The 23,972-nt window shown below is 31.4% G+C and overlaps 2 protein-coding genes and 1 pseudogene across 2 annotated transcripts; 1 reads left to right on the top strand and 2 right to left on the bottom strand.

The window, feature by feature from the left end:
* Positions 1–1,398: 1,398 nt before the first annotated feature.
* LOC108336952 (DEAD-box ATP-dependent RNA helicase 52B) lies at positions 1,399–4,354 on the top strand. Its single transcript, XM_017573396.2, has 6 exons — positions 1,399–2,112; positions 2,246–2,329; positions 2,435–2,677; positions 2,814–2,981; positions 3,070–3,183; positions 3,503–4,354. Exons 1-6 carry the CDS (start codon positions 1,513–1,515, stop codon positions 4,145–4,147), a joined length of 1,854 nt encoding a protein of 617 aa, XP_017428885.1. The 5' UTR covers positions 1,399–1,512; the 3' UTR covers positions 4,148–4,354.
* A 9,422-nt stretch (positions 4,355–13,776) lies between these two features.
* Positions 13,777–16,405, bottom strand: LOC108337272 (adenine nucleotide transporter BT1, chloroplastic/mitochondrial-like; annotated as a pseudogene).
* An 84-nt stretch (positions 16,406–16,489) lies between these two features.
* On the bottom strand, positions 16,490–20,775 carry LOC108332182 (ribosome biogenesis regulatory protein homolog). The gene is made up of 8 exons (XM_017567364.2): positions 20,530–20,775; positions 20,295–20,445; positions 19,968–20,019; positions 19,707–19,835; positions 18,930–19,047; positions 17,105–17,288; positions 16,871–16,984; positions 16,490–16,779 (listed from the first exon to the last, which is right to left on the bottom strand). Exons 1-8 carry the CDS (start codon positions 20,637–20,639, stop codon positions 16,636–16,638), a joined length of 1,002 nt encoding a protein of 333 aa, XP_017422853.1. The 5' UTR covers positions 20,640–20,775; the 3' UTR covers positions 16,490–16,635.
* Positions 20,776–23,972: the final 3,197 nt, after the last annotated feature.

Consider the following 23,972-nt stretch of genomic DNA (forward strand, 5'->3'; position numbering starts at 1 on the left):
TTACTCAAACACTATATTTTCCACTCCTGGAACTTGCACTTTAAACAATTATTTGTTTTTCAAGAAAATATTGCTCAAAAGGTGTTGATGAATTACTAAGCGAAAGTCATAACTTGATCAAAGTGATATTAATCAAATTTTCTTTATTTTTAACATAATTGTTACTCTTACAACTACTACATACTCAAATTCAAACAACCTAAATAGACCAAATGTAATGTTATTTATATAAGGTAAAGTTAAAATTTTGAAATTAACAATTATTCAAAATAAATATGATTTTATTTGGTTGAGATGATTACATGAAGTTCAAGTAACCATTATGGACAAAGATAAATGGCTTGTAATATTTATAACTTTATGTATAAGTCTTTTTTTAGTAATATAAACTTTTTGTTGAGTAAATTATATAACTAAAATTTATAGATATTTATACATAAGTGATCATTGAATTGAATTTTTATACAATTTGATTGATTTGAATAATGATGAAATTATATTATTTTTAGATTTGAAATAAGTGATCTTAGTTAAGTTGATCTTAATATAAAGAATGAGATAGACTCCTTTTAATAAATATTAGGATTAAAAACATCCAAAGAACTCCATAATCACTACTTCAAATTTCAGGATCCTAACATCCAACCTAAGGAATCTAGTTCAACATCTTTAGATAGACGAGAGGAGTAATTTGTTTATTAGCATTATGAATCACATTGAATGTAATATAAATGATAGATATTATTAGTATTTATGGATAACATTGCTTTTTGGGTTAAAATACTAATTGGAGAGTTTTGGTATGATTATGTAGTATTATTTGATTTAATTAAATGAAAAAAGTTTAAAAAAGAAATGGAGAGGTTTTTATGGTAAAAAAGGAATGAAGTATGATATTAGAAAATGTAGAGGGAAATGGGTCTGAAATAGATAGCAGAAAATAAGGAAGCAAAAGGAGAGATTGAAGAGGATGGGTTTGGAAAAGAGGAATAAAGGAATATGAAAGAGCAGTGGTAGTAGTAGTAGTAGTAGAGTATAGTTAGTAGTACTTACTAACTAGCTCCAAATCAAACGCCCACATATCGTTACGAATAATAGTCATGCGTTCCGGTTGTGGTTGGTCGGGGGTTGTGCTACATCCCATCTCCCACCACGCCAACATTTATTTCATGTTCAGACCCTGCAAATACCCACCCCATTTTCTAACAGCTTTTCCTCAAATCCCCTTTCGACACGTGCCCACCTGGTCCCACCACTCAAAAGATATTTCACGTGACCCAGGATTCTGCACGATGCCTCCTTCCCACGTCATCCCACTGGGCCCACTCCTCTTTCTCCCTCTTCTTCAATGTCTTTCTCCTCTGCACTTCACCCGTCGTTTTCAGAGCCACTCTGCTATATAAGCACCCATTCAAACCCTTCCATTATTATTCTTACTACTACTCTACTGCTACTACCAAACCAAAACTCCTCCTCTTCTTCCTCGCTTCATTCTTTAAACAACCCTTCACCATGCCCTGGTCTTATGCTTCCCCCTATGTGCCTCCCCATCACAACTCTAACTACATTCCACCTTCCGATGATCCTGCTCACAACGGATTTTCCCGTGCTTCCGCTCCCCGTCCTGGAGCCTGGCAACGCGGCGGCAGCGCCGGCCGTGGTGCCTCCGGTGGTCGTGGAATCTCTCGGCCCCGTGAGTCTTCTCACCGGAACTCACGTTTCCCCGTGGAGGAACAAGAAAATGGCGACGCTATTAACTTTGACGCGTACGAGTCTGTCCCGGTGGAGGCGAGTGGGAAGGACGTGCCTCCGCCGGTGAACGTCTTCGACGATACGGACTTGGACGAAGGGTTGAAGAGGAATATCAAGCGATGCAAGTACGTGAAACCCACGCCCGTTCAGCGTCACGCGATTCCCATAGCTACCGCGGGCCGTGACCTTATGGCGTGTGCACAGACTGGGTCGGGGAAAACGGCGGCGTTTTGCTTTCCCATCATATCTGGGATTTTGAAGGGTCGCTCCTCTTCTGCGTTTTCGCCTGTATCTCGTGGTGTCGCTGTTGCGTACCCCACTGCGCTTATTTTGTCTCCTACGAGGGAGTTATCTTGCCAGGTTTCTTTATTTTTCTGTCCGCTGTTCTACGATATTAGGTTTTGTTATTTAAAACATGGATGAATAGTAAAGACTGCACAACTATTCTATTTTCATTTTTTCGTATATTTTAAATTAAAGTTTTTTTTGTTAGATACGCGATGAAGCGAACAAATTTGCATTTCAAACTGGAGTGAAGGTTGTTGTTGCCTATGGTGGATCTCCTATCATTCAGCAGGTGTGTTTTTTTGACATGCATGTACCCTGTACAAAGTTGGTGTCTTGTTTTTAAATGAAGATTCAGTTATTGATTGTGCATTTCATTGTTTAAAAATGGTAAAAGCTGCGCCTTTTGGAGAAGGGGGTTGACATATTAGTTGCCACTCCTGGGCGTTTGGTGGATATTATTGAAAGAGAAAGGGTTTCGTTGGCGAGGATTAAGTACCTTGCATTAGACGAAGCTGATCGTATGCTGGACATGGGTTTCGAGCATCAAATACGCAAGATTGTGGAGAAAATGCACATGCCACCGCCAGGTATCAGACAGACATTGTTGTTCAGTGCAACGTTCCCTAATGATATACAGGTATGAAAAGTATTGGGTTGCCCTGCTTTAATATTTGTTTATATTCGTAGTGGTGCGCTTTTTCATACTTCATTGTAATATTTTATTACCGTTTCTTGTGAAGTTCTTTTGATGTAGCATTTCATTGATGACGCAGAAGCTAGCTTCGGACTTTTTGTCGGACTACATATTCTTGTCTGTTGGGAGAGTTGGATCGAGTACTGAACTGATTGTGCAGAAGATTGAGCTTGTACAGGATACAGACAAAAGAGACAAACTTGTTGCTCATCTTCGTAACCAAAAGGTGCATGGGACCAATGGGAAGGTAATAAGTGTGTATGCTCGTTTGACAATTGGTTTGCAAGTGCTGTTTTTTGGATAATCGATTTAATTGTCTGTTTCCTGCAACGCAGCATGCTTTGACTCTTGTATTTGTTGAAACAAAAAGAGGAGCAGATGCTTTAGAAAGCTGGTTATCGAAAAGTGGCTTTCCAGCTATTGCCATACACGGAGACAAAGTTCAATTGGTTAGATATTCTGCCTTCTATTTTATTCTTTGTTGCTTGAGGTCTGTCCTATTTTTTTGGCCATTTTGCAATGGGTTTTGGGTTTATTGCAATAAGTTACTCTAACCTTCAATACCTTAACCTTTTGGCTTTTATTTCCTAATTCACTTCATTAACACTCAACTTCATACCCAAGAAACACGAAACATCCTTTTCCTTTCTTCAAAAAAAAAAGAGGTCATGTGTAGTCTAAACACTCTTCCAGGCATATTAGTGTAATTTGTTCTGTTCTTTAAAGTTTTCAGCTCGAGCTTTGAATGATTATTGTTTCGTTGTTTAGGAAAGGGAACGGGCTTTAAGATCTTTTAAATCTGGACATACTCCTATTTTGGTTGCAACCGATGTTGCTTCGAGGGGATTGGATATCCCGCATGTGGCTCATGTCATAAACTTTGACTTGCCTAGAGACATAGATGACTATGTACACAGAATTGGACGAACAGGCCGTGCAGGCAAATCTGGTTTAGCCACTGCTTTCTTCAGTGACAAGAACAGTCCAATGGCAAAGGCTCTTGTTGGACTCTTGCAGGAGGCAAACCAAGAAGTTCCTTCTTGGCTCAACCAGTTTGCAGAGTGTTCCTCCTCAGGTGGCCGTGGTCGTGGTTATGGATCACAGCGTTATAGCAGTGGTAGCTATGGCGGTCGTGATTTTCGAAATCCCACTGAACCTGAGGTGCAAAGCTACAACTGCTACGGTTCTCATGGCAATGCAGATAATGCGGTAGAATCTTTTAGTACAACTTCATACGTTGATACCTCGTACGACATGCAAAACTACCCTGTAGAAACATCTTTTGACAATTTGAATATAAGTTGCAGTTATGAAGAAGGAGATGTTAACTCTATTGAACTGTGTGGAGGTGTAACGGTTGGTGAAGAGGGGCCTAGTGGTTATGCATCTATTGTTCCCACTGGATGGGACTAGACTTGTATAGTTGGTAGTGGAATGTTTTTTTGCTTTAGAGGGTTGACATTTTAGCATCAAATATATAATCTTCCATACTATAGTGATATTAGTGAAGAAGTTGGTAGCCGCTTTCATGGTTCCAGATTATGCCACACTTTTTTGTGCACCCTCTAGTCCTAATACAACAGATTATTATGGATGTAATTTGTTTTGCTTATTTATAAGTCAGGGTTTATTTAATCAGATTATTAAATGTTGATTGACTTTTCTATAACTTGTTTACTATTGTCACTAAATACAATTTATTTGGTCAAAATACATTTTTTATATCAGTGAAATCCCTACTATTTAATTTCATAATGTTCTAAACGTTTAATTCGTCATTTTGCTGTATATAGTTTTTAATTGTCTGAGAAATTAGACAGGGCTTAATATTTTGAAGTTAATAGTTTCTTGGTCTAAGTTCTATTATTTGTAGAGGGAACGATTGAATTTAAAAGATGAAACTAGTGATGACAAATGTTTCTTCTTAAATTATTAGGACACTTTAATTTGAAAACTAGAATTTTTTTTATTATTACTATTAAAGTTGTGTTTCAATTAAAATTCAATACAAAAATATTGGTAATGAATTTTAATTCCCTTTTTATTTTTTGTTTATATTTGTATAAATTTGGAGAGTAAAAACCGAATAATGTTTATTGAGGTAATTGGAAATAATTTTAATATTTTGATATAAGCCAAGAAATTAAAGAAAATATTTAAAATATTAGTAATATACCGTGGATTCTCGGTTAATATCTGCTGTCTCTTCCAATATAAAAAAAAAAACAATATATTTTTAATAATTATTGAAACAACTAACCGCTCTAACGATGGTAAAAAAAAACACTACATTGTTACCACTCAAATGGGTTCTAAATGGATTTTACAATTTTTTATGTTGTATTGTATATGTCGTGCATATTAATTTAAATCGGTTGCGCTAGATGTTATTACGGAAAATTAGTTTATAATAAATATTATTACCAGCAAACAAGCTATAGTTATTATATAAATTTGTTACGATATATCTTATTATGAAGATTTAATTACCAGCAAACAGTCTGCAGCCTTTTCACCTTGAAATTATGTCTGCTTGATTAGAACAAGTTGGTTTTAGTCCAGTTTTCTCATTTTTACTATTTAGAAAAAATATTTTTTAGTCTTTCAAACAGAGACTTGTGTTTAAAAAATAAAGAGATCAAATATAAGTCAATAGATTAAAATATATATACACTTTTTTTAGTTGATACATTTTAGCATTGTGTATCAGGTTCTAATAGACAAAAATACCTTTATATATTATGAATTCTAAGTTTTAAGGGTATTTGAATATTTTTCATTCTCAAAACTAAAAAAAATAAGAAACTCTCAAACCCTTTCTCACCTCCGTCATTCTTTTTCTGAACCTTTTCTCTTTCATCTCTCTCACTTCAATCTTTTCTCTATCATCCCTACTGTAGACTCAACTGAAAAAATCAAAAATACTCGCTTAACCTTAATTCACCTTCCTCACTTATCCAATTTGTTTATCTCTCATCTCCTTACTCTCTTTCACCCACATACAACAACTCGCGACACCGCAATTTATTGCTCTTGCTCTATTGGTTCATTTGTTTTCCACTTTAATAACAAAATAATTGATGATGTTGATATTGATTTTTGATTGAAGGACTGTTATATCTTTTCGCCTCTGATTGTTATTAAATTTGTAAAAAACTAAAGTCTACAATAATTTCAATAATTTCAAAACTAAAATAAAAAATAAGAACCCCACGAAAAGACTTTAGCATCAACCTATATTGCAAAGCATTTAGTTTCTTAATACCAATTTTTATAAAATCATAGAAATGAAAGGAATTAGAAGTTAAACTATGAGCGTGATGATAACAAATTTATTAAGTTTAAATTACAATTTAAAATTCAGTGCATTTTGTTTTTCTTAATTTCACTTAAACGACAAATGATAAATCAGAATGACAACATCATGTTTATATTGACCAAACAAGTTGGAGATATGAATTGTTTAAAATAAACTTACATGATGTGATTTACTTTGGAAAATAATTTCTTGGTTTAATTGAGAGCTAAGAGGTTCATTATGACTAGTTTACTAATTTCTGGTTGATTTTTAATTAGTTGGTATATCAATGCAGTTCTTCTTAGAAAGTACTCAATATTCTACAATTTGCTCAAATATAGAACATGTGTAATTTCTTAGAATATTTTTATTCTTTTTAGAAAAATGAAATGAAAATATGTTTATCAATATGAAACATTCGAAAGGGAACGAGTAGTGGTCTCTTTTCTGAATAAGGGGAAAGAATCAACAACAACAATTTTCTTTGTTCATAACTCTTCAATAATTTTTTCCTGTTAAATCATTTAGTATAATGTGCAGGAGCTTCATTTTTCTTTGTTGTGTTTTGACGTTGGTTATATGCAGAAAGGTGAAAAGTATATTCCGAAATATTTTTTTCACATGAAAATATGTTTTTAGAATTATTTTTAAGAGCTAACTTCAGAAATCCATTATTTTGGACAATGACTTACCCCTTCTAGAATTCCCTTTCCACACAAGGGTTTTTCTTTTCTAGAAAATAGCAGACAACTTAATAGTCAAAATATCAAATCTCCCTGAAAGATAAACTATTAATTCTAAAATTTAAAAACAAATTTAATAACAATCAGAAGGAAAAAGATATAACACAACCATCCAATAAGAAATCAACATCAACATCATCAATTATTTTGTTATTAAAGTGAAAAACAAATGAACGAACATAGCAAGAGCAACAAATTGCGGTGTCGCGGATTACTGTGTGTGGGTGAGAAAGTATGGAGATGAGAGAGAAACAAATTGGATAAGTGAGGAAGGTAGATTAGGGTTAAGCGAGTGTTTTTTATTTTTTCAGTTAGGACTACAGTAGGATGACAGAGAAAAGATTGGAGTGAAAAAGATGAAAGAGAAAGGTTGAGAAGAATGAGTCGGGTGAGTAAGAGTTTAGGGAGTTTATTGTTTTTTTTTTTAGTTTTGAGAATGAAAATTATTCAAATACCCTTGACCTTAAAACTTAGAATCCATAATATATGAAGATATTTTTGTCTACTAAAACCTGGTACACATTATACATTGCTAAAATGTATCAATTGAAAAACTCATTATAAACACTTGAAAAAATCAGAAACACTTCACATTAAACAATCTTACAAAAAATGATTTTATAATGAGTTTTCATTTTATAATTTTTGTCTTATCTAATTTTGTCCAATTTTCACAAGCATAAAGGAATTGGTAATTGACCTGGAAAAAATCAGAAATACTCGCTGTTAAACAATTTCTTACAAAAAATGATTTTATAATGAGTTTTAATTTTATAATTTTTGTCTTATCTAATTTTATCTAATTTTCAAAAGCATAATGAGATCAGAGGAATTGATAATTGGCCTGAAAAAAATCAGAAACACTCGTTGTTAAACAATTTCTTTCAAAAAATGATTTTATAATGAATTTTCATTTTATAACTTTTCTTGTATATAATTTTATCTAATTTTCACAAGCATAATGACATCCGAAGGAATTGGTAATTGGCCTGGAGGGGTTTTTTTTGTAGAGATGATGATTCAACATATGCAGATAATGAATGAAATTAGAGAGGTTACTGAAGATGGTGAAATTGAAGAGATCTTGAATGAACCGTTGTCTGAAGGTGAATATGTCAATGACTCAACTCTTTACAAAGGCAAATTGTTTAACGACAAGTGTTTCTGAATTTTTCAATTGGGGCTAGAGTAGGGATGACAGAGAAAAGGTTGGAGTGAGAGAAATGAAAGAGAAATGGTTGAGATGAATGAGAGAGGTAAGTAAGGGTTTGGGGGGTTTTTTTTTTTTTTTTAGTTTTGAGAATAAAAATTATTAAAATACCCTTAACCTTAAAACTTAGAATCCATGATATATAAGGGTATTTTTGTCTACTAAAACCTGGTACACATTGCTAAAATGTACCAACTGAAAAAAAGACGTACGAGCATTAGCAAACCCATATATATATATATATATATATATATATATATATATATATATATATATGGTATATTTCTATTATAGTTTATTTTAATCCTTACCACATTTTCATCAAAGCCGTCCGTGTCTATAATTTTGTAGGCCTTAGCCAAATTTTATATTTGATTCATTTTTCATATAATACATTAATTTTCATAGTATTTTTCTAACTTTCTAAATTATAAAAAAAACACTAATTTTAATTTTAGTAATGAAACAACTTCAAGAGAGCTCGTTTAATTAATTATAATATGTTTTTGTATATGTTTGAGTAGGGCTTAGAGATATACCTTCTCGTCGTAGTCTTCCTTTCCTCTGAACTATGACCCTCCTTCTCCAAGCACTTCAAGTCCATACTAGGTGGAAGTACCTGCAAAAGGCTCTATGACACTCAAGTCAGGCTTTATTCAATGAACTTTTCTTCATAATTGAGTATTAGAGTTTAGTACTTACCTTTGCGGCTTACCTTGTAGTTGTACGGTAGAATCTATTTATTCATTTTGTATAAGTTCAGTAATGCTCAGTCTTGTACTAGCGCTCGGTCTCAGTAGTGTTCAGTCTTGCACTAGCACTCGGTCTCGTCATATTACCCAATTATGTATTTGTATTTGAAACTAAGAGTGTTCGGCTACTTCAATAGTGCTCGGCCTAAGCTCGTAGAGTTCGGCCTAAGCTCTTAGGTTTCAGTTAAAAGCTTTTAGTATTCGTTCATGTTTAATTATAAGTATTCTATAGTATTCAGTCAATTCTTTGGGTTTTGTCTAGTAAAGACCGTTCGGTGATAACTTTTGAGTAGCGAGAAACGTGCAGTCTCACAATAAGTATTCAGTTCAACTAAAGTGTTTAGCCTGAGTATAACGTTCGGTCTTGTTCTTAGGAGTGATGTTATCTCTTTAGGTTTTGTTTAAGGATGAGATCATATTTTATTGTTCGGTTTGACTGTATTTATGGCTAAGTATGATGGTATTTAAAGTGTGGCATGAATTGAATAGTATGGATATGAAGGAGTATTCCAGGGAAGAATATCTCGTGATTGGTTATTGAATGGTAGAGTATGAATGTGGTTATGCTTAACTGGCGTTTATCCTGATATTATGTGATTACTCATTCTCAAGTAGAGAAGAGTAACTCATGCGTGAGAATGGCAGGAGGTCCTGGTCCATAAGGTGAACTTGGACGAGGTATAACGGACTAACCTCGGGTGGCAGCTGTTGAGGACATCCCAGCTACTACACCATCCGGGTGCTAAAACGTCGTAGCTACATAATTCATACAATCTGGACAGTCAGAGTAAAAGTGGTCGGTTATTGTCTTTATGTGTTTGGTCTTTACTTGGATGTATATGTATGATGATTGTATGCTTTGGTTGTGAATGAATTAGTTTATATTAATATGATTAATTAAATTACTCAAGCTTACCTCACTCTCATGTCTTGTCTTTGTTTGTCCGTTCGATCATACTTCCTGTTGCAATGATCATCTTGTGGATGTGAGCAGGAGTGGACGCGGGTTCGTTAGAAGAAGCTCTGGAAGGAGAGAATCTTGAAGTTGAGCGTAGGACCGTTCGGTTAGGATGATTAGTATTATTCTATATAGTCGTTCGGTTTAGGCTTATAGTTTTGGAACCATTCGGTTTATTATCTTATTTGACATTAGACTTTGTGTTTTAATGTAAAGTTTTAAATATTTCAATATTTTAGGTTATCTAGAACTAAATTTGTAAATTTTTTAATTGCCCTATCATATTGTTATATGTTGACTCCTTTAAATAGTTTCAAGCTATATTTTTGGGATGTTACATATTTCAATATTTAAAATATTAATAATATTACATAAATTTCTAAATAATTTCATTTCAATATAATTTAATATGTTTAATAGAACATTTTTTATTTTGTTAATATTTTCATTAAAACCAGATCGATTCAGAAAAAATAAAAATTGAAGCAAATGATACCAAATTAATATTTCGGAAAACCTAATTTTAGTTCAAGTAAAAAATTCCAAAGTAAATTGCATATTTTAAAATTTGTTTAAATGAGTAGTGAATAAAAATATAAATTAATTTCTGTTTACACACAAAATAATCCAAATTAAAAATAATTTGCTTTGTTGTAAGATTTAATTTTTAACTGAATGTATCATTTACATCAAAATATTTTTATGGATCGTATTATTTTTATGAAATTTAATTTCAGTGCTCCTTTTTAAGAAAATAAAAATAAATGGAACTGATTTTCTTATAACTTTTAAGTCATTAATAAAAGTTATCGAATAATTCAAATAATATCTATGCATATATTTTTTTCTTATTTGTTTAAATAAACATATTAGCAAATCAACTACACATGGTATAATAAAGTATTGTTTAATAGTTTAAAATTTTATTCTTTTTAAATCACTTTCAAATTAAATTGTTAAAGGGACTTGTAATTAGTTTGGATTCCGGTGATAGTGAAAAATTGAAAAGAAAAGTGAAAATAAACAAGTAAAAAATTTAATAGTATAATAATAATATTATTGATGTGATAGAAAAATTAATTAACTAATATATCTAAATAAATAAATAAAATATTCTTATATTAAAATGAAATTTATTTAAATACTAAAATATGTTATAATATGGAATAAATAATTTCATTACAAATACACAAACAATTCAAATGGTCTTTTTTTCACAAATATCCAAAATTAATAATAATATAGACCACAAATAAATTTACACAAATGATATTCAATAACTAAAATATGAATTTGTATTAAGTATTTTCTACCAAAACCTAACATTTAATTCAATATTCGAAACTTGAATTTAAAAGCGAAGGTAAAAGATATGATCAAGTAAGTTCATTACAACCTAAGTCACATGTCTACCCTCTCATTTGCTTCTTACCACCTAATATTTTAGTCTATTTGACTTAAATCATCAATTAAGTAGAGAGATATCGGTTACAACATATATGTTTATACTTAATACTCAAATCAAACAATAAATGATATATGATCACAATTTATATAACTTTCATCATTCTTAATTTATTTCCAAATACCATCATCTCTCACATAAAAAAAAATATTTAGTCCTAGATATATACTGAAAATAACATGGAAAAACAATAATTTTTTACATTTAGAATAATTTAAAAACATATTTTGAAATTTTTTAAAACACTATTTGGCTCATATAGAAATCTTGCTTGCTTAGCCAGAGATCTATTTACCCAACAAGCCATCTCTGGAAGTTCTTATTAAATAAGCTTACCCAGCTAAAAGTTGACCCTCTTAACGACTAATCTTCTTTGAGCTTTTGAATTTCTTCCAAAATATTTTTGCTTAGCTAGGGTTGTACTTGCACCCCAACTCCTAATAATTTTTTCACAAGGTTTGCCCAACGAGTATTGACTTGTCTAAAAAGTTTGCATAAATTCATTGGTTCTTTGACTCCAACTAGTATTTTTAATCTTTTTTTATCAATAATTACATATCCAATTCAATTTTAAATATAAATAGTGAACTTAACCGATCTAATACATTTATCCTCAAATTTTCTTTAATCACATAAAGTATTTCAAACCACTATATCATACTAATTATTCAACACAAATATATTATCACAAACTTCATCCCCTTGGTAATATCATAAGATATAAAAATCAATAACAAAAATAACTAGCTTTATTTACCTAATAACTCTTCTCAAAACAAAAGTTTCAAAATTCAAAAAATAAGTTACTCAAAATTAAAAAATCTAAAAAAAATTACCCAAATATTAGAGAATTTTAGTTTATGATAAAATATGTTGAGAAAATCACTTTTTTCAGTTGATTTCCCTGAAGTTGATAACAAAATCGAATAAAAAGTAAGAAAATAAGAAATCTATAAAATAAATAGAAATTTAAAAATTTAATCAAACAAATATGCTTCTTAAACCATCACTTGGTATATGTTCACTTGAATGGATAGATTTGAGGAAGAGGAAATAAATGAATGTGTTGAGTGTTTTTTTTTAAGGATTTGAAAGTGAGTGAGAGTGGTTTTGAAAATAAAATTTATAGAAGTTAGTATAAGATTTGATCGATGTGACAAATAAAAAAATGTTTAAATTGATAGAAAATTAAGATTATCAAAATACCTTTAGTGATAAAAATAATATAATTGATATTAATTAATAACATATTTATTGATAAAAATATTATAAAGAAGAAAAAAAAATCAAAATTATTTTTTTAAATAGAATAATTAAAACAATATATTTATTACTATTATTATTGTAATAATAATTATAATTATAATTATTATTATAATTATAATTATTATTATAGCAAAGATTATTTTGTAATTTTGTTTTTCATTATTTAAATCGTCTTATCTTAGTAGGGATAAATCATCTTATCTTAGTAGGGATTCTTTTTTCCTTACAAATCCATGTCAATCAGATGAAGTGAACAATATGAATCATTTATTTCCTTTCTCACCAACACTGCATTCTCCTGAACACAACATTAGTGTGAGCTGTGTTCTAAGTATTGAAAGGAATAATAATTGAAAGTGAAAATTTAGAGAGAAGAGAGGGAATTTTGGAGAGAGAGGAGAGGCAAGAAAAGAAAAGTGAAAATGAAAGATTAGGTGACAATTTATGGATTTAAAAAATATTAAAAAGTTATATATATATATATATATAAGTAAAAAAGATTATAAATTTTACAACATAAAAAAATTATTACTAAAAATTGTATGTAAAAATGTATATGAAATTTTTTATAAGGAAACACTGCTTTATAATTATATGTATTGAAAAATATAAACATTTCATACATTTTTTAACCATTGATGTAAAATTATATTTTAACAAAATATTTAAAAAATAGTCCAACTCAACTTCAACAAATTTGCAGGCAGTAAAAATAACTGAACAAAGCATATCTAGTGAATGTATATAGTGATCCATAACAATACAAGTAAATATGTCTTTCTTATTTAACCATGTCAAACTATATTTACAACCCTTTTTTACATCAATCAATTTAAGACACAAAGAAGAAAGAAAGTGAATCCCATACCTTTTTCTTTATTTATTATCAAATTAGTGGATCCAAAAAGATACTACTTTCTAAAGTTTGGATTAGAATTAAAATCTTTAAATAATTTATTGTTGTTGTTGCATTGCTATTATATTGAGTTAGTGGGAAAAAAAACTTATTTCACTGTATCGTGAATGTCATAAAAGAATAGGCTCTGGGGAAAAATATTCAATTAACTTTAGATGTCAAAGTATTCATACTTCTATCATTTAATATTTTTTAAAAATTAACCAATCTATTCTTTAAACAATTTAATGTTATTTTCAAAAACATTTGCATAAAATTTTACAAAATTTAGATCTATGCGTCAATAAAATTTAAACATAATTTATTATCTATTAAAATAAAATAAGGTTACAAAAGTATTAATCAGTTTTTAATTTCAATGATTTGAATAAAAGATTTCAATTTAATGGTTGAACGATTATTCGATAAAAAATTAAGCATAAAAATTAATAATGTGAATAACAAGAGAGGCTGGTCTAACTCTCCTCCTGTAACAATTAAAAATGAGCTGAGAATTTGGTTCCTCATGTAGGATAAGGCAATGTGAATACAACTTTTTTCCTAGGAAGAAAATCAACACAGGTTTAAGGAAACAGCCTGGTTGAAATGGTAAAAGTAATATGCAGGGGAAAGCAAAATCTGCAAAACAAAATTATTTCCCAATTCCAAACTCTTTCAATCTTGTTCGTTTTCAACGAGTATCCTCTTGCAAGCTTCATAGCACATGAAAGAAATGCCAGCAGCAGGAACCAATTTTAAGCAGCTTGGTCCCAAACCCCTATAAAGACCTGCAGCTCCTTCCTTTTCAACTATACTTATTAGGGCGTGAAGCATGTTACCATACTGTCTTCCATTCAGAGCCCCTGCTTGCATATGCTTACGAGCCACCTCTAGTGGAAATGTTGCACTGCTTGAAAATGCACCGGCAGCTGATCCAATTATAAGAGTCATCACATTCCCTATCTCCTCCTTACCAAAAGCTTTTTTGTACGCTTTTCTAAGTGTGTCATAAGCAAAATAGTTTGTTGCAGCATAAGGGATCACACCGATTAGACTAGGACTGAGGCCCCTGTACAGTTCTGCAGGACCTTCCTCTCGAATGATTCTCACAAATGCATCCACTAAGTTCTTGTACACCCCTCTCTGCAATTTTTTGAGTACTGGCATAAATTTACATCACTTGGAGCATAAATCAAAGAGCTGTGAGTGCATACCTGGACTGTAAGACGAGTTTTGAGTAGTTCAAGAGGGTATGTGCATAGGGTAGAACTAACACCAGCAACAGCACCTGCAATTGATGATGGAGGAAATGGAATCTTTGGCTGTTCACCAGGTTTTGGAGATAGTTGCTTTTTGACTGTGTCTTATGCATATAACTGCATGTTCCACAACATGTCAATAGCTCATGTAAGGAATTTAGATTACAAAATGTACTGATTGACTCCTAGTTTCGCAAGTTGTATTGATATGAGTCACCCAACATCGAAGTACAAAAGTGATGAATAATATGCAAATACAAACCCCTCAGATAAATTTGTATATTAATCAAATATATGAAGAAAAGAAAAAGGACAATTCTGAAGCAAAAGGGTCTATGGAACTCTCATTATTTCAGAAGTTAAAGTCATGTCATCTTGTGTGTTAGGTCCATGAGGGTCCCTGGCATTCCTTAGTCATCATCCAGATAACTAGGAGGACATAATTTGATCTCCCATGGATAATGAAAACAATTTCCAAACAATGGAAATGTGAGATAAAGAAGTTGGAGACATCAAATATCCAAAAAAAACTCACATCTATGATGATGTACAGTACTAAAAAACATCATGTTTACTCACCTCAATGGCCTTGCTAGGCGCAACTCGGATGATGTTCACGAAATTGCCTCTGAACAAGCCCTTCCATCCATCTGTCTCCATAATAGATTGAAAAACTTGAAGTGAATTGCGTCCACAGCTCCCCACCATCAAATGGGTCCTTATGGTCTCCAACGGTGCCACAGCTGTTCTTGACACTGCACCAGCAATTGCCCCACTCATCAACCTCCTCAATGATGGATTCCCAATCTTAAATTTCAATTTAAACGCCTTCGTCTTCTTTTCCTTCTTCATACCATGGCCTTCATCAAATTCAACTGCCTCGCCACTCAATAACCCTTGAGAACCCGAGCTTCGAAGACCAGCTTCAGGCATTAAAACATATTTCGAAGAAGAATAGACCAAGGATGGTTTGGTGCCACTTTTTCTGGTAGTGGCAGCAGGAGGATTTGGTGAAATCCCAAAACCAAATCCTGCTTGACCAACGCTTGCAAAGAAGCTAGTGGGACGAACTTTACCCTCAAGAGAATCCCATTCAAACTTGATTCCGGAACAACATACTTGTAGATCTTTGTTACCAAATTCAACACCTTGCACTTGCAACCTACCTCTACCCATGAATCCTTAGTTTTCAATACAGATATACGGAACTGCTTCTCTCTTTAAAATTTTAGCTTTGAAAGTATTATAAGGAAAGATTATTCAAAACAAATGGGCATGCAATAATATGGGAATGTAAGAGATGTTACACCAAGTTAGCTGAGAACGAATAATTCAATTCAACAAGAACAATGAACACCAAGCCACACAAGATATCGAATAAAGGAGGTGAATTTGTCTAACAGAAGCTACAAATTCAGTCTATATCTATGAATCGGCAAAGAAGATAAAGAAGGTAAGAGAGGTGTAATTTGCAAAGCTATGCTTAAATCGTCTTAGTGACACGGGTTCTGATTATTTCTTGTTGAATAAACTGAATTATCCAAATATTTTCTCCTGTCGGATTAAGGTCGTCATTGGCCACACAAGTTGGATAAAAGTTATGTAATTAGAAGACAAAACACTCGCGAGTCAACACTTACATTTGTCCTAAAGGAATCTGCAAAAATATATTTGGTCGCATGCGCGGCACATACTAGTTTATGCACGCAAGTGCCCTTTGGTCTTAAGCCCCAAAAGCAAATGACATGTGACGTTTGAGAAAATGTGTTATTTTCAAGAACTTTAAATATCCACTGATAGTTCTCTGGCTCAGGGGCCTCTTGCTCGGGAATTCTAAACAGAAAAGATACGGAGTGAATATGTCTGCCGCGCGCAATGTATTTATTCGTTAATTTGATAAATTAAAACATTTTTTTGTGAATTAAAATATCTAATTTAATTTTATATAGATGGTAAATAAAGAGGATATCAATTGATGACATTAGTCTACAAAACTTGAAACCAGTAAACAGAGTTTCCAATAACTCTACAAAACTTGTTTTAATAAAATCTAAACTATTTCCCTTTCGCCTTGCCTTTCTTGAAATTTCCCTTTTTAAAAGACTTTTTCTCGGTTTTCAATTTCTTGTCAGCTGGTGAAGCCTTCCCTTTCTCGGTCCTTCGCTTCTTTTCTTTCTTCACATTGTGCATTGTGACGGCCTAGAATTCAGAGAGCACGATTTTGACAAAAAAATTGTTAATAAAATTGGTAAAAATTGAAATCCATTTAACTGAAAGACTTCTACTGTACCTTTTCAACATTCAATATGTTATGAGAATTCTTGGAGATGATCTTGTTCAATATTTTTTCAGTTTGCTCCCTCTCTTGTGATCCTATCCCGGTTCCTTCCACCACTGGCAGGAACTAGATGAAAACAAAACAATGGAAGTTAAGAAGTCAATAGTCAATAATGGGTGCTTCTACATATAACAATTTACATAATAGCTAAGACAAACAGTTATCTGAAAGTGTACAGTGCACAACCTTCCGATATTTTCCTTTATGTTTTGCAGGCTTTTCACCAGGCAATTTCTTGTCAAATTTCCCACCACTGGCTGTTGCAGTTGCTGCAATTCCTGCTACATTACCTAGTTCATCCTTTGTAACTTTCTTTGGTGCTGCCTGAGTTCCGGTTATAGGCAAAGCTGTAGCTGCCAACTGAACATGGCTGCATAATAATTTGTTCAGATTTCATCACAATACAGAAATAATGAAGATATATACTAAAGAAAACAAGAAACACCAGGTCAAAGCTCTACGACAAACAAGTCAAAAGTTGACACATTATTTAGGCAGGACATTGGCACCGAGTGAAGTTCTTCCAAAGGCACCTCTGTTTGAGTTGCGCTGGGCAGAAGTCTAGGGCGATGGTGGTAGTCAGACAGCTTCAAGTAATTGTTTTGGAATGGGTTGTGTTTATATACATACATATATATATATATATATATATATATATATATATATATATGATTATGAGAAAGTATGTTGATGATATTTGATTGTAATAGGTGATATTGATTCAAAAGGTGAAACAAAGGTACAGATTGGTGATATTGTAAGAATTTCCAAGGAGGAAATCCATTGATATGTGATTCTTTCAGATATGCATTGAAGTAAGGATTCATGAACCAAGATTATGTTGACACTCTACTAACCATTCAAACTCATGTAAAGAAGAATGAGTAAGTGGTGAAAGTAGTAGGAGGTCCTAGTCTAAGAACGCTTCCAGGGTTCTTATAACGGGAAGGATTAATCTTGTGTGTGATAGTGTGAAACCTTTTGACAATGGCTTTGCAGAGCAATAAAGGTCACCACAAGTGTAAAACTTCCAAGAATCCGACATAAATGCATGTATCCAGATCATTAAGTCTAGATGAGTCTTTGTTGTATGGTGAATAGAGTTATAACCATGTGAATGCAGTATGATATGTTGTCATAACATGATTTCTGACATATGAAGATCCTTTTGTAAACTAGCTTACCCTTTTGTGTTGGTTGTTTCTTTTTGTATGTTCTGTTTCTATTATTTGCAATGATCATTTTGGTGTGAGAAGAGGATGATACAGGGATAGATGCACCTTGCCTCTGGAGCACGAGGAAGCAGCAGTTTGAGATAATAGGAAATCGTTGGAGATGGCTGTAGAGTAGTAGTCCTATAGGTATATATTATGTTATTATAGTTATGTCTTTTTGGATAAATGTACTAAGAAACTATATACTATGAATTACCTGTTTTTTATTATTAACTATAAACATGTCTTATTTTAGTAGTATTGTGCTGCTAAAAATGGGATGTTACCAAAAGTACAAATTATTTAAGTTTTAAAAAAATTTCAAAATAAAAAAGACATGGTCCCACTCAAAAAATTAAGCAAATGGTGCATATTGAAATAAAGGTACAAAGGAGGTTCTTCTTAGGCACAGATGCTTGTAAGTAAAAGGAAGGAGTTAACCACCTCCCAATGCAAATAACTGCCTAACAAATAAAGAAAAATAAAGCATCACTAGTTGATTCATGATAGTAGCATAAAATATAAATTGCTTCTATCATTTGGATTTTGTTAAGTTTAGCATCAGAAACTTCAGTATAAACTTTGTGAATGAGAAAAGAAAGTGGCCCATACTGCCCAAGGTGAGATACATTGACTCAAATGGTTGAATAAAAGGCCAAGGTCCATGATCTATGAAATAAATTAGTATGCACACAACTACAAGCCGATGATGTATACTATAATGAACAGTAACAAAATAGAATTCCATGCTACGAACAAAGTCTTCAAAGTTAATTGAACAACGTTATGTTACAAACCTTGGTAAGGCACCAAATTTAGCAGCTTCTTTCAAGTTCTGTAGTCGATTTTTATCTTGTTTTTCAATTCTTTTCTTCTTATTTTCTTTTCTTTTGGCAAAAGGATCCTCTTCTGGATCTGCAAAATGTTACAATATCATTATTGATATGCCATACATATAGCTCTGATCAGTGTACGAAAGGAATCCCAGTAAAATGTGAATTACAAGTTTGTATTCATGAAAAGATAAAAATGTTAAAGTCAATAAAATAATGGCATAAAACATCAGCAGTCTAAATAAACATCACATGTGATTTGAAATATAGGCATATAATTTCCAGATTATCACATGAAAGAACTGTCATAACCAAAAATAACAATGTGCGAAAATATGGTAGGAAAGTAAAATCCTCAAAATTTTGAAATCTTAACTGATGGGTATTCCATCAAATAGATGCCAGGTTTAATGCTTTGGTAACCCACAATGTCAACTATATGTTTTTTATTAAACATTGAGCATGCCCTGATATATCTAATTGTTTACATTTTACAATCTGGATCTTCTAAAGGGTCAATGGTGGTCTGCTTCAGATTTTTTCTCAATAGAACAGATTCGAGTACACAAAACCTTATGCAGGTCTGCCATGAATCATCCTATGTTAAAATTTTATCGTATTATGGACACATTGTAGTGGATCTGTTTGTGCCCAAAAGTGATAACGTAATCTACACCTTATTCATGCCCATTAAAGAAGCACGGTAGCAGTTCACGAGGAAAGGGATGTTAGATTCTTTACCATCAGTTTCTTTTGCCTCAATGATAGGTACAGCATCTTCATCATTTGCACGATCATAACCATATCTGCGTTTCCAGGTTCCTGTTTGTTCATCGTACACAATCTTGTCTTTCTTCCGATTCTGTATGCCTGCAAAGTAACACATGATAAAGTTCATCAGTTAAACCAGCAAAAATTAGAGAGCACTAAGCCTAACACAGACTACATAAACATCATTAAGATTATTTGTGGGTCACTTGAGCAGAGCATGAATAGACGAACCTTTCTTTTTGGCAAAAACTTCCCATTTAGTAGGAGGCTTAGGTTTTGGCAGCTGAAAGCATCAAAAAAATTTATGAGCCAGTATTTTGACAAATTAGACACATAATAAAAATACTGGAAGCAAAGAACCGACAATGGAATCAGTACAATTTCATAGTTAATTGCAAAACAGACACGTATATGAAAGAAAACGCTTTTATTTAGCCCTTGGAAAGTTGCAATACAATAAAAATAAGGATTAAGGTTACGAGCATCAAAATAAAAAAGTAACAATTACTAGATTTTATAACCTTTGGATTTAAAAGAAGAATAAGAGTGTGGGATTACATGTTTTTCTCTTGGCAATTTAGTTAGTGGCGGCGGCAAGTTGACTAGGGGGCCATCTACATCTTCGGTTGATGGTAAGGTGAAGAGGGCATCTGCGATAGCTTGAACCAAGTGAGTGCCTTTCAGTAAACACTGCTTGACGAGGTCCTCCCTGTGTTCAATTAACGTAAGCAAGGCAGTGTCAAAATCGAAAATCACGAAAAAAAAACCCTGAAGAAGAAAAAAAAAACGGTACCTGGAAAGAGGTGGTTGAGAGGGGAAGGTGTGATTGGAGTCAAAAACCATGAGGTGTCCGAGGTCCACATCGAACTTGTGCTGTTTCTCATCCTCAATCTCCATCTCCATCACCTTCAACTTCAACGAATGAAAACAATATCAAACCTATGCGGCGTCGCAGGTGGGTAAGGGCTTAAGGGTTTGTGATATATTGTGTTGCAGAGCCAGAATGAAGAAAATTGAGAAACCAATAAAATAAAAGGGTTTTGGGGGGTTTTGTAAGCAAGCTCCTCTAAAATATAATCAGTAATAATAATTCTAATACTCTCAGATCTTCAACAACCAATCTTATTTCAATATTTTGAGATGATGAAAATTATATTTTTTTCTAGAAAACACCAATGATTATTACACGAATTAATCAAATATTGCACGTCTAATGCTTCTTTTTCTTTATACAGTTGCTATTTGTTTTTCTTTTTTCTAGGGTTAAACATGATTTTCTGTCCAAATTAAAAAATAATATTATTCATTTTCATATCTAATTAATTTTAGAAAAAGAATTATCAATAGACGCATTAAGGTAACACTAAAAGAAGAGTTTATTTATTTTATTTAGATAAATTTACATGGATAATTAAAATTTCTTATTTAATACACCCTAATTATATCATTAAAAAAAACCTCACATATAATCTTTAATGCACTATATCCATTCTTTTATTTTTCTCTCACTTAAAGTTGTATCACAACCTTCTCTCTAAATTTTTCATCCATACCTCAATTATTTCAAAACCTCATTACATCTCGTACTAGCAAGAGAATTAGAGATTATTTCTAATGAAAGGGATTTTCAAATACCATAAGTTCATCTTTCTTCAAAAGATTATATATCGTTTTTTTTATATGAATTTGTCACTAATATTTGTGGAATTAGTTGAGATATATTCTCTTAACTTAGTTAAGTTCATAATAAAAATTTGTTATGATTGGTATAGGTTTTTAGATTTTGAATGACTGTCTTGTTTAAGTTGGAAATTTATTTTGAATTACAAGAAAATTTATTTATGAAATTTTATAAAACCTTAGGATAGTGATATGGATATGAAGGTGACCTAGTAATAAGATTTTGATTTATAAGCAAATATGTTATTTTGTTTGAAATTAATTGTTCCTTTAATTTTTGGATTAATATATGATTGTTTTAATAAAAATTTTGAATAGAAAATTCTTGTTGAGAAGTTGATTTGGTGATGATGTTAAGATATATAGATTATTAAATTGAGATTTAGATATAACTTTGATGAACATATTTAATTTTTATAGTGATTCCTTGTATTATCTTGAGTTTGATGTGAAAGAAATATATATTAAATTTGAATCGTTAAGAATGAATTGAAATGTGTGAATGAAGGATGATATTAGAATAAATTTTGGAATGTATTGATTATTTTGAATATATTTAAGAGTTGTATTTGTTGTTATATTCGCAACCCAAAATATTGATGTTTGGACAAAAATTAAGAGGGAGGTAAATTGATTCATTTATTAATTAATACTTAAAAAAATCTTCAAAGTTTAGCATTCAATTAAAACATTTTCTCTTGTTTTAACAATTTTAGCAAAATAAAGAGAGTGTGAAATAGAAAATTCGTACATAGATATTTTATATTGGCTCAAATAAATAAAATTACGTATAATTGTTAATCTCTCTAAAAAAATTTAACTCAAATACTAAAAGTAAATCAAACTTACAATCATACAAGATAAAACTTAAAGTTTAGAGAACACATCTATTGATGACACAAGAGAAAAAAAACGTATTCTTTTAATCACACAATAATGAAACACTTTTTTTTAGTCACACAAAGGATTAATAATTTTTCCTAACAATAACATTAACACTCAAATCACATAAGAACCTATTTCGTGAAAGTTATCACTATACCCATAATAGGTTTTTCAAAGCCCATTTTTACAATCACACAAGCAAAAGCTTAAGGTTTATAGAACACCTCTCTTGAAGACATAAGAAATGGAAGACACATTTTTTTAATTACACAATAATTAAAAACTTTTTTTGAGTCACACAACTCCTGGCAAGAGCAATAACACTCAATCACATAACAACTTACTTCGTGAAAGTTATCACTCTACTTATAATAGGTTTTTCAAAGCTCATTTTTACAAGTAGATAGAGTTTCTCTAGCAGTGAGAGTCCTAAATCTCTGAATGAAAAGTTACTTTTGAAATAGGTATCCCCAAAGATATATATACTTCTTATTTGAAAATCAGGTCAATAATATGAAAAGTCAAGTCATAATCGCCACTCATAATCAATTATTTTAAAAAAATAATCAATTATCACAAAAACTCTTTTGAAAACATCTTTTCGTTCTGGTAAACAATTATGACATATACTCTTATGAAAAACCTGATTTAAATTAGATAATCGATTATTACAGAATTTTTATTTTTAAATAAATGAAATCATTCCCTAAGTGATCTTTGTGTATGCTACTTTATGACTTTCTAAGTTAGATCCTACAAACAATACATTCACTAATATATGACTTACTATAAAGGTTTAATCAAATACATAAACAAAATGCAAGTCTTCCAATATTTTTTGTTATCACTTTAAGTTATTGGATTTACTTTTATCATCATTAAAATTTACTCTTGAATATTGATCTTCTTCATCTTCTTTTACAAACAATCTACCCCTTTTTTTTATGATGATCGAAATTTGTTTTAAAGCATTTTGTAATAACATGCAAATACACAATTACACAAGAAAAAAACATTAAATAACTAAGGTTTTAAATTTTTCTCTCCCTTTTTTTATCATTATAAAAAGAAATATTAAACCTTTTAGATAACTCCCCCTAAATCAGATAATTTAATGAAATTGAACTCCTCTTGAACAAACAATTTATACAATAGGGAAAACAAAAAAAAGATAAAATATTTTATTAATTTAAAATTTAAAAATCATCACTCATATCATCATTATCATCAAAACAAAATAATTATTGATGAACGTTTGGCAAGTGTACCAAACGTTAATGTAGTAATAAAATATCGTCCTCTGGGATTGAATGAGTTGAGTACTAGATTACTAATTTAGGTAATTTTGAGCAACAAAAATATCAAGTTAAATGATGAACATAAACAAGTGATTGGAATTCAAATAATATAAACAATGTTAGAAAATTGATTTCATACATTTTCATATAAATTCCTACCATTTCCAATTGATGCGTGAATTATCATTATCCACTTGAGTTTATTAAGAGCTTGTTTACCCCTAATTCCTTAGATAGAAAAACTTATCTATTGAATTCGAACCCACAATCTCTTAGGCCAGTTACAACATTCAATAAAATCATGAAGAACACTTTTATCTCAATTGCAATTGTGCCCAATTTCCCAATTGTGACAACATCTAATTTGTTCTAT

The sequence above is a fragment of the Vigna angularis genome, chromosome 1 (assembly GCF_016808095.1).
Source record: "Vigna angularis cultivar LongXiaoDou No.4 chromosome 1, ASM1680809v1, whole genome shotgun sequence".
Taxonomy (NCBI): domain Eukaryota; kingdom Viridiplantae; phylum Streptophyta; class Magnoliopsida; order Fabales; family Fabaceae; genus Vigna; species Vigna angularis.

Bases quoted from the DNA above. Each gene is read 5' to 3' on its own strand.
- LOC108336952 (XM_017573396.2), top strand. From the start codon at position 1,513: ATGCCCTGGTCTTATGCTTCCCCCTATGTGCCTCCCCATCACAACTCT. The intron at 2,330-2,434 runs GTGTGTTTTTTT...AAATGGTAAAAG, and splicing joins GATCTCCTATCATTCAGCAG to CTGCGCCTTTTGGAGAAGGG. The intron at 2,678-2,813 runs GTATGAAAAGTA...TTGATGACGCAG, and splicing joins CGTTCCCTAATGATATACAG to AAGCTAGCTTCGGACTTTTT.
- LOC108332182 (XM_017567364.2), bottom strand. From the start codon at position 20,639: ATGGAGATGGAGATTGAGGATGAGAAACAGCACAAGTTCGATGTGGAC. The intron at 19,836-19,967 runs GTTCGTCTATTC...GTTACTTTGCAG, and splicing joins AGTTTTTGCCAAAAAGAAAG to GCATACAGAATCGGAAGAAA. The intron at 19,048-19,706 runs GTAAAGAATCTA...AACATTTTGCAG, and splicing joins TGAGGCAAAAGAAACTGATG to ATCCAGAAGAGGATCCTTTT.